Source organism: Tachypleus tridentatus, chromosome 7 (genome assembly GCF_004210375.1).
Source record: "Tachypleus tridentatus isolate NWPU-2018 chromosome 7, ASM421037v1, whole genome shotgun sequence".
Classification (NCBI taxonomy): Eukaryota; Metazoa; Arthropoda; class Merostomata; order Xiphosura; family Limulidae; genus Tachypleus; species Tachypleus tridentatus.
In genome coordinates, this window is record NC_134831.1 from 97,402,074 (window position 1) to 97,419,330 (window position 17,257).

General features: G+C 39.2%; 1 protein-coding gene across 1 annotated transcript in view; it reads right to left on the reverse strand.

Annotated features, from left to right (window-relative positions):
* Positions 1-13,554, reverse strand: part of LOC143257735 (uncharacterized protein CG3556-like) — a 36,929-nt gene extending 23,375 nt beyond the window's left edge. The window contains exons 1-7 of the mRNA XM_076516769.1: positions 13,450-13,554; positions 13,258-13,334; positions 9,218-9,440; positions 7,424-7,689; positions 7,029-7,189; positions 1,151-1,349; positions 16-221 (exon numbers count right to left, since the gene is read on the reverse strand). Of these exons, the coding sequence (XP_076372884.1) occupies positions 16-221; positions 1,151-1,349; positions 7,029-7,189; positions 7,424-7,689; positions 9,218-9,440; positions 13,258-13,309 (1,107 nt within the window). The 5' untranslated portion in view covers positions 13,310-13,334; positions 13,450-13,554. The remainder of the gene's footprint in view (positions 1-15; positions 222-1,150; positions 1,350-7,028; positions 7,190-7,423; positions 7,690-9,217; positions 9,441-13,257; positions 13,335-13,449) is intronic.
* Positions 13,555-17,257: the final 3,703 nt, after the last annotated feature.

Genomic DNA, 17,257 nt, shown 5'->3' on the forward strand with positions numbered 1-17,257 from the left:
TAGGGTAACCCTTACTTCTAGAACAGTTGGGTTTAACTTGGCAGCATGATCTTTCATAATGTTTGAAAGGTAACGTGGTATTTTGAACGCAACAACTTTATCCAAAGTTAAGTTGTATTTCTCTTCTGCCTTGTCTCCAATCCACAGAGAATAATAAACTTTAATGAAGTCGTCTCCCTCCAGGTGGCCAGGTTCCTCTTCTTCCTGTGTTGTAGTGTCACCTGTTAAAGCATATAACAGGTGCTAAGTCAAGTTATATTTGTAAAACTTCTAGAATAAAACAAGAGGTAGTGGTGTGCGTTCGCGAGCTAAAAACGATTCTAAATTTCACACCCCGTCCCCTGGTATCTCTCCGACTAATTTGCACGATGACAACGGTTAAAATTGGGTTTTGATACTTGTTGCGAGTATATCAGATAACCTATCGTATAGCTTTGTGCTTAAAGACAACTAAGCCAGTGTTAAACTTTATTTCATATTAAATGTAGACATTCGGCCCAACGTGTAGATATTGTTACTTCAAGGTTAAATGTTTTGTCAAGAAAATCTTATAATTACATAAGAAATAACGCAGACGATTACAAAGTCAGAATAACCTAGGAAAACAATCGTAAAAACTTTCGTACAATTGAAATAAGGTATCAGCCAACGAACTCAATATTGAATTTTACTCTAATTTTACTAAAATATAACTTAGGAAAATCCTTCAAACTTTTATACAAGTACACAGACTCAAGTTCTTTAAAACAAACCCGTTAATATTAAGGTAATCGTGACAACGTTCGTGCGCACGAATAAAGTCATGAGCACTGCAGGTGTTACTTGCAATAAGTCTATATATCAGTTCGCTTTGAGCTGATGACGTTATTCGCATGACCGTAATCAAAAAGACTAAAAATAGTCATCTATAATCATGTGACCAGTAATTCGAATTAAAATCACGCGCTTCGAGACAGCGATTGAAAATTGTCCAATTCTTCGTTCCAGTTGTAGGTCCAGATAGGCTAAATAAAGTCGTTCAAATAAAGGGCCACAAGTCAGGTGATATTCTGTTAAAATACGATTGCAAGACTCAACTACTTAAAACAGATAAAACGAACGCGAGGGCTAGGTTTCGCTAATTGGTGTTACGTTAGTGAATATTTCATACCAGTGTCATCTAAGGTTGTTGATTCTGTACAATTAATGTCTCCCAAGTCCACCAAGCTCTGACAGGCCAGTGCCGGAAGTACAAAATATGTGGCCAACAAGTCTCCGAATGACCCATCCGGTTGTTGTTGAGATAACAGGTAGCCTAGAGCTTGATTAAAGTCCCAGCTATTTCCGTTGTCTCTTGCTGCCAAAAGCGCCTGCGTAAAGAAGGAGGGGAAAGGTGAAGTGAAAGGACTGAAACGGTGTTTAAACATTTGGTAAACATTCCGGTACTAAGAAGGCATTAACTGAATGTATAGAAAAAAACAGAAATTCGGTAAACATTCTGGTATTGATACAAAAAACCAAAATCACCTCCACAAAACCAGTTTAGTGAAAAATACTACTTTTATAAAAGTAAAGTATTATTGAAATTCTCTAAACTAGATAATTGGATATGACTTACCTTTATAATACATAATGCCCCAAAAGTGCAAACAGCTATTTGACAGGAAGGAAGAGAACCATGAACCTTGTTATTGACATCTGGGCACGCTAATGACACACCCGTCCCCAGTGGTATATAAAGTACAAGTTTTCTTGGGGCGGTAACCGATGTCAAAGTTATTGACATCCATGTTAGTTTAGCAGTTTAGTTTCCTGTTCGAGGTAAAGTTCTATTCTGGAGTTTCTTTACACACGAGTTTACTCATGTTTGTCAATAGAACACGAATCTGTTCCGATAACATCTCTTCCTACCCCACCTTACAGAACATTCCAGTAAACGGCTACACCTTACATTCTGTTCCAGGCCTAACATGCAAAATTACTTTCTCACAAAGTTAAACCCCCAAAGACACACTTACCCTGTTGATAAATATTTAAGACCGATCGTTCCTTTAAATAAGGAAGCTTCTATACATGAAGTCACAAATTGAGGAAAAACAATAATCCGCGAGTTGAACTAAAAAGTGATGTTTGAATAACCTTCTAAAATACAAAGCTTATTCAGCTCTGAAGACATTACTTACCCCTTATGTGTTGCAGGATCGTATATAAATACATACGTGATAATTGTAATGACACTTATATTGGTAAACCTATAGGCCCATTACCTCTCAAAACACTTGACAGTATGAAATAAAACTGGTAAAACAAAGCTATCAAATTTACTAAAAACACCATAATTCACACACGTAGCGAAAAAACAACCAAAAACATTGTACCTGGATCTTCCAATGTCGAACTTATCTATTATAAACAAGCTGGAATAACAGTTCTCTGGATGAAAGTTAAAAATTCATGATTAATTAAAGATTGTCTTACAACATGAAAACTCATTTCCATTATATAAAAAACAAACCTCCAAAAACACAATTCGAAACGGTAAGTTTGCTTGTATTTCCGCATGGGCCAAACCTTCATGTCAAGTTTAGTAAAGATCCATCACCACCAGGTGAAGTAATTGGTTAAAGACGCGAAAATGCCCATAAAAATCGCTAAACTGAAAGTAGACATGAACACCTGCATGGATACAGGAAACGTCCGTTTAGATTTTGTAGAAGTTCCATCCATACTCTATAAACTAGTTACGTGGACGTACAGACAGTTCTATTATAAAGATGAACTCCCCACTTTAAATATGACTACTTTTATTATAGCCACAAGTCTGTTTCTATAGTTGTTTCATTATCAGGTTGTCTATAATTTCATTTAGAATTTTAATTACTTTGTAAAATGTGTAATAATTTACAATATAGATTACTGAAGTACCCCCCGCTAGTACAGCGGTATGTCTCCGGATTTACAACGCTAAAATCAGGGGTTCGATTCCCCTCAGTGGGCTGAGCAGATAGCCCGATGTGGCTTTGCTATAAGAAACACACACACAAAATCACACTTTAAATTAGGGGATTGTTTATACTGCGATCTAAATTTATTTATTTTTTTTAAAAAAAAGGGCCTGGCATGGCCTAGCGCGTTAAGGCGTGCGCTTCGTAATCTGAGGGTCGCGGGTTCGCGCCCGAGTCGTGCCAAACATGCTCGCCCTCCCAGCCGTGGGGGCGTTATTACGTGACGGTCAATCCCACTATTCGTTGGTAAAAGAGTAGCCCAAGAATTCGCGGTGGGTGGTGATGACTAGCTGCCTTCCCTCTAGTCTTACACTGCTAAATTAGGGACGGCTAGCACAGATAGCCCTCGAGTAGCTTTGTGCGAAATTCAAAAACAAAACAAACTTACTGACGCCGGAATATGTATATTCCGAAACGTTCAATAGTTTCGTTCTTTTTAACACAAGTGTGCAACATGCTCACTGTTGACTGTCGTCATTCTATTTTATCTTTAAAGTTTGGTTCCACCAAATAAACCCTTAAACTATTTACGAATTAGCCATTTGTGGCCACATTATTCACAATATGTTAAAAATTAGTTAAATACGTAACATTTAAATATGTAGCCCAACTACGAATATTTTCTAAATAGGGCACGATTACATAAAGTTTGTTTGAACAAAGTCTTATCCAAGATAGTCGTTGTTAACTTCTTTTGTTAGGCATAGCGTAATCACAATGGGTTATTTGGTTTTGTTTCTCTTGAATAAAGGACCTAAGAGCCACCACTATACAGCTTGTAAGTGTTAATACTATTAACTCGGTTAAAATGTAACGATTCCTCTCAGACGGGTTAGAAGTGAGTTTCCTACGTGTTAGGGAAGTGCACTATGCGTGCAAAATACGGCGATAAAATGGGAAGTTGTTAGAGTTAGAAATGTTTTCCCAAACCACGAAACATTCTGTAGAATTTAACTTATTTTAATTGGTAACCCGTTTGTAATAACGACTCTTTAGTTAGTCAGTATAGCCTTAAAAGGATGTGCGGGGTTATAAGAATATAATAAGAAGGTTATTCGCTAGAGACATGCCCAAATACATGCTAGCGAATACAATTCACTTAGGTTTAGAAAGAACAGCCGTTGTACAACAGTGTATGGAGCATTATAGCATACAACCAAGTTATAGACCGTTGAACTATCTGCAGTATTCCTTAATAGCAGCTTTGCCTATCAAATACAGTTAATTCAGCTCAGACTCAGCCTACGAGAGATCTGGCTTAGCTGCTCAATGAGACACTGCGGATCAGCTGTGGATCATAGCCCAAGAACAAAGATCACTTAGGATAATCTTAAAACAGATTTCAGGAGTTCTAAAGTAGTATATCTGGCTTCGGTAACTTTCTACATAACAATTTTAGTAATTTACGGTTGAAGTCTTATGGGTGTACACAGAATAGTATAATTCGTTGCGATATACCGATGGAAAAAATATATTTTCCTCTTAAACAGATCGAGACCATATACTAAAGAGATTGCATGAAGTACAGAATATCACGGGCCTACTCCCCTTATCATGAAGCAGTAGTTAAGAAATGAATCAGAATTGTTGTACGCTAAAAGAAGCAATTATGGAAAACTAACACAAAGGTTGTTGATGGACACTTACAACTGCTACAAAAGGAAAGATTGAATGGCATGTTTCGACCAAGGTCTTGATGACTCCAAGAAGTCCAGATAGACCGAGAATAGAGGAAGGTTCTTCGGTCCAAGTTAAAATCTAATATGCTGTTTTCACTAAACTTGTGACGAGTGTCACGTACTATCGGGGTAGGTCAAAGTTCATAAAGATTTCGTCCAGGTCAAACATTCAAACAGCTTAAAGGGTTTAGAACCGTTGGTCTACCGGGCACCAAGAGTATACGAACATGGCGTTGGATGAATACATCTTGAACGTGGTGACAGATGACAGCACCATACATACAAGTATGTAAAAGTTTTATACCATAAAATACGAGTGAAATATACAAGGCAAAGTTGCTTTAAAAAATAGTTGTTTATGAACAAACTTAGCCTGATAGAAAAAATCATTGAAACAGTTCAAGGAAAACAAGAACTGGCGTGAAGGCCCATCTTAACTGTAGTGACAGACATTTTTTCAATCACCACAACGTGTAGTTTCACTCAGACACTGAATTTACCATGATTAACCGAAATTCAAAGATTAACTTATTCCGTGGTTCACACCCCTTAAAGTGTATTGTAAATCAGATCAGGTCAAAATGGTTCTACAAATCAAAATTTGTAGTTAATGTTGCGATCGGAACACCATTTCAATGGTGTAAGAATACTATGGTAACAAAACAAATAAACACTTTTCACTAGTGTTCTAACATGAACTACCTTAAAACAAGAAATTGTTAGAGATCCTGTCAAAACGCATCAAGTAAGACCACAAACAGAATCCATGACTAAAATCGATGGATTACTGGAACTTTCTGGAAGAATGTATGAAAAACAAACAGAAGGGCTGTATTTACAACTAATATTGCATCTAATTTTCTCAGAGTTCAAGAGTGGGGATAACTTATTTCTAGCTAATAAATCTTATTTTTAAAATACGTAATTTCAATCGGGTTTAAGAATGAAGTTAGTTTTAGAATTTTACATTTATTTCCTAACCAATTCTTTTAAGTCTTGAAATGCGAGACAAGAGTATTAAAACGACCGTTATTAGTACAGTTGTGTTTCTAAGAGTGTAGTTTGTCTAAGTCCTGATACTTCTTTCAACCGAAAGGCAAGCGCTTTAGAAGAGTTATATTCTTCAGGATAATAAAGGGTTGTGCGCGTGCATGCGCCTGTTTCTTATAGCAAAACCACAGACTATCTGGTGAGCCCACCGAGGGGAATCGAACCCCTGATTTTAGCGTTGTAAATCCGTAGACTTCCCGCTGTGCTAGAGGGGAGCAAAGGGTTATGTTCAAATTACTGGTTATTTGTAGTAGGAATTTAGGCTTATAAAAACAATTCCATCAGGTTGCAGAATTTCTGGGGGCCTCAAAGACAAACCTGGCTGGTTAGGAACTTATCTTCACCCCGCATGATGGGAGGTTAAGTGCGAAACTAATCTGTACGAAGTCGTTGGGAGTAGGTCGTAAAAAAAAAAAAAGAAATTAATGAACCCGCGGAGTTGAGAAAGATGCCGACAGGGGCGCGTTAGGAAACTAATTGGGAAACCATTGTTTTGTTGTGAATAGCGCTGGGAGTGAACGAGATGAGATTGAATAGAAGTTTTAAAAAGATTAATTTTAATCTGATAATCAATTATGACTAGTTGAAAAGGTGGGTGGGTCTTTTGGATTTTCTAGGTCAATGTCCCTTTTCGTTAATGTGACATCAGATAATCTTTTTTTCATTCGAGCGTTAGATTGAATGTAATGTTGCATTTGGTGTGTGGAGAGTCACAGCTTTGATCATGTAGAAACTGGTTACCCGCTGGGTTTCGACAGAAGTTGGTATGTGGAACAACGGATAAACAAATTCTTTGATCATGTAGAAACTGGTTACCCGCTGGGTTTCGACAGAAGTTGGTATGTGGAACAACGGATAAACAAATTCTTTAAGTTTCTCTATATTTATGATTTCCCCACCATTTTACAGTTAGTTTATTTCTATATTATCTTCATATAAATTGGTTAATTTTTAGAACTGTTGTAACAAATATCCCTAGGTTGTGACTGGCTAGTTCAAGGCCAATTCGTATTGAACATCCGGTTTACGTGACGTCTACATCAGTGTCTACATATTTCATTACACTTATAACACAATTATTTCCCTGAAGAAAAGAACTATTCGAATGAGCTCGAGTCTCGTTTGAGAACTTTTGTATGCAATCTTATGGGTTAACCAGATATCACTAACACAATGACAACTTTGGATCCTTTTGTCCGGTGTAGTAGTGCATTCATCCAAGTTAGAAACTTAGAATTTTAAACACTAGACATCTGTTAAACGCGTGCAATTAGAACACTTCTTAGAAATAGCTTCGTATACGGCTCTTATTTACCTGTACGACAAGTCCAGACGTGTACACGTTTCCAAAACTCCCATCTGGCTTCTGGATTTCTTTGAAGTGCTCCAAGACCGTAGATACATTACTTTCAATATAACCGTTACTTTCTTTCCTCGTGACACAAGACAAAGCCATCACTATTAAAGCTTGAGTATCTGTCAAGTTGTTTGAGAAAAATAAATTTAATTTGAACAGTAAGAGTACAACGATTCTATATAGATACGACATGGATATTATCAACGTAACTTACAAGCTTAAGAAACTTGCAGTTCTATATACAGTTTCGTATTTAAAAACTTAAGTTAATTGAAAGTACCAATTCCGTTAAACAAGCTAATTATTCTTCTACATTCAAACTTAGCAAGTAAAATATCCGTATTAACAAATACCTGTCCAGAAGTGGGCACCGGGCTTAGGTTGGATTTCACCCAGAAGATGGACAATTCTTTCTTCTGAGAGAGTTCTTCCAGCATTGCAGAGAGCCAAAGAAACTAAAGCATATGCAAATTCTGAGGCTGTGAAGTTATACTCCATAAGAGTTTCTGTCAGATCTGTGGCAAAATAGTTCCTAGGTTTCCGACAGGTGGCTAATAGTCCGTTGACGTAGAGGGCTAATCTACCCGCTGACAACGTTTCTCCAGCGGGATCCAATGATCTAAAAATCAATGGAAAAAAAATCACGAACAAGAACCACATCAGTACCAGATTTGTCGTGGGCATGTTCACTGTCTCCCAAAGAAAGTAATTACACAGCCTAACGAATTTAATTCATAAAAGCTGATTTGGTTAAAATTAAAAATTTCCGTAATCAGACAGATTGTTTTGTAAATCTGTCGCTTAGATTATTTTCGTTCGCTATAATGGACAGTGTTTAAGAACCCAATCTATAAACCTCGAATCGCGACTGGTCTAGAGAAATGTATTGACAGCCATGGTCTATAGATGTACTATAAACCTCGAATCGCGACTGGTCTAGAGAAATGTATTGACAGCCATGGTCTATAGATGTACTATAAACCTCGAATCGCGACTGGTCTAGAGAAATGTATTGACAGCCATGGTCTATAGATGTACTATAAACCTCGAATCGCGACTGGTCTAGAGAAATGTATTGACAGCCATGGTCTATAGATGTACTATAAACCTCGAATCGCGACTGGTCTAGAGAAATGTATTGACAGCCATGGTCTATAGATGTACTATAAACCTCGAATCGCGACTGGTCTAGAGAAATGTATTGACAGCCATGGTCTATAGATGTACTATAAACCTCGAATCGCGACTGGTCTAGAGAAATGTATTGACAGCCATGGTCTATAGATGTACTATAAACCTCGAATCGCGACTGGTCTAGAGAAATGTATTGACAGCCATGGTCTATAGATGTACTATAAACCTCGAATCGCGACTGGTCTAGAGAAATGTATTGACAGCCATGGTCTATAGATGTACTATAAACCTCGAATCGCGACTGCTCTAGAGAAATGTATTGACAGCCATGTCTATAGATGTACTTAAGTTGTTTAATGTTATTAATGAAACGAAAGGCAAATAATTCAATTAACAATAATAATAATAATAACAACAACAACAGTTTAACCCCTCTAAGCGGCCACCCCTCAAAGCAGCCACCCCCTAAAAGTGGTCATTCAATCAGTTCCTTTTTTTGTTTACATAATCCCTAATTATGTACAGTGGAACCCCTCTAATCAGGCAAGTTTGTCTCAGTCCGGCGGGTGGCTGCTTTAGAGGGGGTTCCACTGTAATTATTTTCGGATAGACAAGCGGAATATTAAAACAATGAAATATCACAAGAGTTATTTAACGGTTTGTGAAAAATAAAGAAAAATCTTCGCGTCATTTCTAGTTTTGAATCCCTCTAAAAAAAACTCAGATTTAACTGGCCCGGCATGCTAGGTCGGTTAAGGCACTCGACTTGTAATCCAAGGATCGCGGGTTCGAATCCTCCTCACAAACATGCTCGCCCTTTCAGCCGTGGGGGCGTTATATGACGCTCAATCCCACTATTCGTTGGTAAAAGAGTAACCCAAGAGTTGGCGGTGAGTGGTGATGACTAGCTGCCTTCCCTCTAGTCTTACACTGCTAAAGTAGGGATGGGTGGAGTAGATAGCCCTCGTGAAATTCAAAACAAACTGATTTAATTGCTTATTTGTCTTGCAAACCTCCAGAGGGCGACAGCTAGTTGCAACTCCATTTCTTTGACCATGAGTTCACTTGACAGGTCTCCTTTTGTGAAGTGGGCATGGTCTGTCAGATACAAGATTGTAACTGCGCGGTGCGTCTGTTCTCCTAATCCTCCACGTTCATCGCGCTTGGATAACAACCAAGACTTTCCTCGCTCAATACTTGCTGGAATGTTGGCCAGGTCACAGGTCAACCCGTCTCCTACAACAACGAAGATATAAGTCTATCACTAAGAACAACACTGAATGATAAACAAAAATGGTCACATTTAAGGTTTACAATTTTAACATATAAATAGTTTAAAATCCTAGGTATCACTACCCGGTCGATAGAATACCAAAATAGGGTACTTAGATTTCAAGTCAGGTTGCTTTTCATGGCATTTCGTTGTAAGAATAACAGTTGTCGTTAAAAACTGTTATTTGTAGGTACAGTAGTTACGTGGATTTCATAGTTATACGAATCTAGTAATTTAGTGAAGTTTCCAGTGATTTTGCGCCGTGACAAAGATGTCATTTTATATTTCTTTCATCTGATTTTATACCTAGCCAAATAAAATCAGAACGTTTTTTGGTTCAAAGCTACACAATGGTTAACTGTTTAAGGAGTTGTCAACCTCGAAGAATCGAACGTGGAATTTTAGTACTATGTCTGTAAACTTAAGTTTGTTATGAATAACATGGATGAAAAATATTTTAAGAGTGAAATACGTCTACCATCTTTGAGACAAAAGTATAAACTGACAGAAATGATGTCACTTCACTACAGACGTGGGGGTAGAACAAGGTTAAGTTGGATATCAAATCACCAAACACGTAGAGCCAAAACTACAGCCTGGAATAAAGAGGAAACAAGAATTTACTCCAAACAAAGAAATCCAACACAGCTTTAGACGTCACGTGACCACTTGTTAACACTGTGGTCACTTATGAATACACAAGTTACTTTTATTGAGTATATTGTTTTTAAATTATTCAACCACTTCTATATTATTAGCTGGCTGTGTGTGTACTGTGGTCATCTTGTGAAAAGCAAGAAAACACAATTAAAGAGAACCGTAAATTAAACTTGAAAAATGGGGTTCGGAGAGTCGGGACATTTCACATTAACGTTTAAAAGGACCCGTGGAAATACACTGATAAAACTGTTTCGAGAGGCACACACTATTATGCGCTACTACATGGAATGTTACATTTCACATAAAGTTCAAGGGAATTTAACGCATGTGTACCAACATACCTAGGGGCATGCAAGACGCCACACCAAACAACTGTACATACAAGGTCGGTTAATTTGGCGCGCGTGCGTGACAAGTAATAATGCTACTAATCCTTTCCCGAGTTAAATCACTTAGTTACACTTAACTTGCAAGTCACACCATAACAGTTACTGCTTATACGATTTGATAATGCATATAACTGTCGTGTCAACTATTACGATCTTTGTCGTATAAAAGCTGACCTGATGAGCCACGGTATTGAGCGAAAGGCCTCGTCAGCACATACCCAGATATAGTGAGGTTAAGAGATACTAGAAGGAGTTAAGAGGATGAATTATCTGTATAAAAAGAAAAGGTTAATTTAAGTTACGCAGTTAACAGTTATTCTGAAACCGATACGTGTACCACATGGAGCTAACGTCAGTGGCACACAACACAAAACAAAAATTTATACAACTCCTATAAGAGTTTTCCCACCTACATGTACATACTAGCCACAGTAACAGACATGGCAATGTGGTTAGGTCACTTAACTCACAATCAATCAGAGACGCAGGTTCGAACCCCGAAACGAACATGCTCGTCCTTTCACTCATGGGTACGTTATAAGGTAACGGTCAATCCCTCTATTTTTTAGGAAAAGAGTAGCCCAAGAGTTGACGGCACGTGATGGCGACCAGCTGTATTCCCGATAGTCTATCAGTTAGGTACGGGTACTGCAAATAACCCGTATGTAGCTTTGCGCGACATTCAAAAACAAAAGAACACAACTCTCTCGCTCGCTCCAGGCAAGATTCGTCAATAGTTTCTTCGCTTCGAGTTTACTACAATGGTAATACATCCCTCAATTGTACTAGAAAGAAACAATCCCATCATTCTATTATTGAGTAAGTGATAAAAATGAGACTGTCTCTTTTGAAATATTATTCCAGAGTTTTTAATCAAAACAAACCAAACATTTCATGCGAGCCTGAAAAGTTCGAGAACAACTGTTCTAAACAATTTTCTTTCAAAGCTACAAACTAAAGATTTCAAACTAAAAAAAAAAATCATTAAGAGATCATAAATAGGTTTGGATTATTGATAACAAAGATGTCGTAATATGAAAATATTAAGTTCTCTACAGTCCCGTGAACTGAACACCTTTTTGGGACAGGTTAGTGACTGAAGATGAAAGATGGATGTATTAGAATAATGTTAAACGCAACAGACAACGGCTCAGTGCAGGTAAACTGGTTAAAGCACAGCCCAACATGGACCACAACCCGGGAAAGTCTTAAGCTTTTTATGCAATATTGTTGGTGTGATCCACTTTAAGTTGCTGCCACTCAATGTAACGATTACATCAGAATTCTATTTAACAGTTAGAGCGTTTGAATGTTGCAGTGAAAGAAAAGAGGCATACTTTAATCAGTCATAAAGGTGTTGTGTTACACCAGGATAATGCATACAGCAAGGATCACATCTGTAAAGACTGAAGAGCTAGACTGGGAAAAACTTCCACATCTTCCTTATTCTCCAGACCTTGTCCCATCTGATTATCATCTATTCCAAAGTTTGCAGAACTATCTTGATGGGAAAGAACTTGTAACACATTAAGATGTCAAAACTGCCCTCTCTAGATTATTTTTCTCCAAACCCCAAGAATTTTATAGAAGTGACATTCAGAAGCACGTGAGTCGTTGGTAGAAAGTAATTAATAATGGAACATACATTATTGATCAAATAACATTAAAAGCATTTGAAAACCTCATTTTCTAAATCTAAAATCGGACATTACCTATGGGATGGCCTGATATATAGCAAATGAGAAGAGATGTCTGGACTAGGACAACTCCCTACCGAGTGCATATAAAGTTTTACCAATAAAAGAGCAGCATTTTCAAATGAAGCATATAATCAAATACATTAATTTACACAAACCTCAGTATTTTGAAGTTAAATAGTTTATTAATGATTGTAATGAAATTTAATAGTATATATTTTGTTTATTCCTTCACTACACACAACATAGGAGTTAACTCCATAAAGACCCCTATTGTATAGTGTACAAAGTAGCCATCTAATGGATAATTATTATTGACTGATAATTCCTACTTCACCCTATACACAAGCCTTCTAAAGGAACACCAGATATTTGTAACAAATACAACTTCTAGGGGGGGAGAGAATAAAGATAACATTGTTTACACTGGATGCATGTTTGAACTTGTATAAAATATAGAAACACAAGACTTCAATAGCCCTACGACCTACACAATATCTAGTTTAGTCTTCTGCAAAAGGTTTGGGTGTTAGACAAAGTTGTTTTGTTGTAGAATGGCAATAGAATAATTACAAACGGATCGATTGGGGCGGATTTCCTTTTCCTTGTTAAGTCTAAAATGTGCGTGTGTGTGTGTGTGTGTGTGTGTGTATATCGCGAATGACTATAGTGCAGTAGAGGTCAGGTGCAGCAGACTGGTTATATTTGAATGGAAGGGGTCTATGACACGGATGAGTACCTTGTCTGATGTTTAGTCTTTCAAAATCGCCAACCAAACCATAAACTAAATTGTAAAGCGTTACGGTGCCACGAGTACGTAAATGTTTGTTTTGCTGTGCACAAAAGATACATAAAGGTCTAGCTGTGTTCTACCCACTACAAGTATCGAAACCTGGCTTCCATCAGTTCAAGTTCACAGACATGCCACTGTACCATTAGGGGGAGGGAGGGAAGGTATACAAGTCAGACTCGGGTTTATTGTTCACATGTTACAAAGTTGTTCAGAGCAACAAAAACAGAAATCAAACACTCACCTGATTTTACCGCCATGATGAATAAAAATATTACACCAACGACAAACATCATGTTGATTAGGCTTCCCTTTATTTATCTATAGTATTAGAGAAAATACAAATAAATTATCGGAAAATAAATTTAGTTAATGATATTTTATACAATATTATCAACCGAACAAAATTTTAAACGTTTTTAACCAAATTGCATACTCGTATAACAGCTACGACTTGCAGAAAAGAAATCTGTTGTCATTCTTGTGTGGTCGTTAGTTTCAATAACACTAGAACATGAACAGGTCAGTAGTACAATTAGTTTCACTACACCTTCCTTCAACGATAAGTGACGTAACACTTTTCCGTTTTTAACTTCCTCTATCAATCTCTTACAAGAAATTTAGTTGTGATGGCTGGTATTAGGCAAATAAATATCTTAATAACTTTTCGTGAGTTTTTAATTAGAAATTAAAATGCTAACAACAAATTTTCTACAACACTGTACCTGATAACACTTGTTATTTCTGCCGCTCGGCCTGTGCGTTGTTCTACTCTTTACTAATGTTTGGCGTTATAATAACTAACACACTCGACCATAATACTTTAAAAATGGCTTCATCTTGTTCTGCAACTAACTATATGTACTGGCACCAGAGTCAAGAAACTCCGCCCACTTCCGGTTTTCTTTTGAAATTCGTTGTGCGAGCACAAAAACCGAGTTACAGCATCGTGGCGCAATTTATACATTGCATGCAAATAAACATTAAATCAAACAAATAAAGTAATATAATAATTCTTTTATTTAATATGTTGGGCTAGCATGTTAGCCTATGGATCTGAGGGTAGGTGGTTCCTATGTTGTACAAACAAACTAACAAAAGTTACACTTATTGTCCAATTATTTCATTCTTAACTCATTTAATGTTTGTTATGTTTATTATTTGTTACGTATTATAATTTATCTCGGACGGGTCTACGATTTATTATGCTACGTAAACTATACTCATGGCCAAAATCTTGAGGCCAATGAACATACAGAAAAAATATGCATTTTGCGTTGTTAGACTCAACCACTTATTTGAGTAGAGCTTCGAAAGATGAAAATAAGAAAAGGGAAAATAAAATAAAAACTTTTAAGCATTTAATAGAGAAAATGTGAACATTATGAAATTAGCCTAACTACTAGCTGGTCAAAAGTTTAAGACCATATCAAAAAGAAGTCCTAAACAGGGTAGGAAATGCCCAACAAGAGGTCTCAGTAGTGAGTTTCACGGCCGTCATTGCGAATAACTCCAGACATTCGCTTTGGCATGGTCGATATAAGCGTTTGCAGAAGGCTGGCTGGAATGTTATACCAAGTGGTGAAGATGGCTTCAAGAAGATCATGCACTGTTCAGAATTGACGTCCATTTCTATAGACTTCCCTCGCCATCCACCCCCTAACATTTTCAATGGGGTTCAGTTTGGACGAACACGCTGGTTGGTCCAAAAGAATCGTGTTATTCGCCATGAAAAAGTCCTTTGTCCTGCGGGCATTGTGGATTGCAGCATTGTCCTGCTGAGAGATCCAGTCATTTCCACACAAGCAAGGGCCTTCAGTCAATAAGAATGCTCTCTTCAACATGCCAATGTAGCCAGCTGCTGTTTGACGCCCCTGTATAACCTGAAGCTCCATTGTTCCATGGAAGAAGAAAGCATCCCAGATCATGATGGAACCTCCTCCACTGTGTCGTGTAGAAAATGTCTCCGGTGGGATATCCTTATCGTGCCAGTAACGTTGGAAGCCATCTGGACCATCTTGGTTAATTTTTTTCTCATCAGAAAACAAAACCTTCGTCCATTTTTCTACGTCCCATGTTTGGTGCTTCTCAGCAAAGTTTAACCGCTGTTTCGTGATGTGGAAGGGGGCGTGGCTTCCAGAAGACGTTTACAGTTTTTAAAGCCTTTCTCTCGTAGATGCCGTCTTATTGTTCTTAAGCTGCATTCTGCGTGGGTGGGTCGCCATACGGTTCAGGATTTTGTTGGTACCGTTGTTTGCTGTGATCGCTCCGGGAGTTTGTGTTGTTTGTTACATGTATTGTTACTGGACTTTGGGCTGGATGTCCCTGTTGTGTAGCGGGGGTAGTCAGATGTCGGCGGCCGCTGCTGCGAGGAGAAGGTGGGGTCGGGTAGCCTCAAGAGGCCGCATACTCTTTTGCCTCCGTCTACTCTGTCAAAGCAGCAGCATCACTGATTTCTCCCCTCTGATTGGCTGATGGATTTTTCTTGCATCACTTTAAACATCCAGGGGTTGCGTATCGTTGCTAAGCAATTCTATGCGTTCTCCCTCTTCAACTGCTTTGCGGTTCATGCTATATTTTTGGAAGAGACCCATTTTGCCTCTCGAAGGGACCACTTTTCGTTTTATTCTCGGTTTCCTATCTGCACCTTTTGGTCGTTTGGCACGACACGTGCTCGGGGTGTGAGGATCCTCTTTCACTCGCATTTTAATGGGACCATCCTCGCATCGCATAGTGATGTTGAGGGGCGGGTGGTGTACGTTGATGTGGTCGCTGGGGGTCGTAAGATTCGGCTTGTCAATGTTTATGCACCTGCCCAGTCTGGGGAGCAGGAGTCCTTCTTCTCGGGCTTGGACAGGATCATGGTTACACATGCCGATATCGTCCCTGGTGGCGACTTCAACTGCGTCTTGGATCCTCACCTCGACAAGATTTGGGGTGATCTTCTTTCTGGCAGCAGGGCTGCTGTTCACCGGGTTGGGGATGTCTTGTTTTATGTGTCTGACCATTAGGCACTTCTTACCACTTTCTGGGATTTTGTCCCCGTTTATTGGGGTCCTGGTGTGGCTCAACGTCTTCCTCCTTGCTGAGGATGAGGTTGGAGATGATTTGCTTGCCCTTGTTCGAAATCTGTGTTCTGTTGAGTCTGTCACCGGGTCTTGGTGGACGGGTCTTAAGGAAGCATGTGCCTCCTTGCTGCGGCACGCTGCCATGCGGCATTCGAGGGCCCGCCGCCTGGCCTTGCGGGGCAGCAGGACACCTTGGCTGCCTTGCTTCGTGGTTAGACTAATGGATCTCTGGGCCCTCTCGAACATTGAGACACTCCGTAGGGACATACATTTGGACTATTCCAAACTATTCCATACGACGAGCGTCTCTAGTTTGATCGAATCACTCGATCCCAGAACTGCCCCTAGGGTTCTGCTGTGCAAGGCACGGGAGATGGCTAAGACCAGACACATCTCCAGTCTGATGTTGTAGAATGGTCAATCGTCATCTGACATCTCTGACATTCTAAATGTGTGCCTCGGCTATTACCGCCGTTTATTCTTGGCTTCACCTGTGAACGAAGGGTTGTGGGATGAGATTACTTGGTTTTTGCTCTCCCTCGACCTTTCCTTTTACGACCAGCTGGTGAAACCCATCAGCTTGGGTGAGTATTGGTCGGCTATTCGGTCCATGCAGCTTGGAACGTGTCCTGGGCGATCCGGTGGTGTCGTGCCGTGTCTGCCGAAGTACCGACGGACTCCCGTTCCCTCTACCGTCTGCTGGTCCCCGATTGTACCTACAGGATAGAGTGATTCCATCCTGCTCTGCCGTGGGCCTTTATTTGGGGCGGCGTCGCGCTGCGCTATGTTGGTAGCCACCTCCAGGCTTTCAACTGGCGCGTCCTGCACAATATCCTTCCAGTGAGGGAGCGTGCATACCTTCGGAACTCTTGTGCGACTGAGTTGTGTCCAGTGTGTCACACCCATGTGGAGTCTGTCTTGCACACGTTGGTCCTCTGTCCGACGGAGACCTTGGAAAGGGTTGATCGCCTTTTCCGGGTCCCGGGACATTTTACCATATCTGGCGGCCGCACGTTTCGCCACCTTTTGGGTTGGTGGGGAGCCGGGTGGAGCTTGGATTCTAAACAGCCCTGCCTTCACTCTCGCTTCATGTTTTTTCTTTCTCTTGTATACATTTCACGTTTTTTTTCACTTGAAAATATTTCATGTTTTTTTTTTGTATATATTTAACGTTTT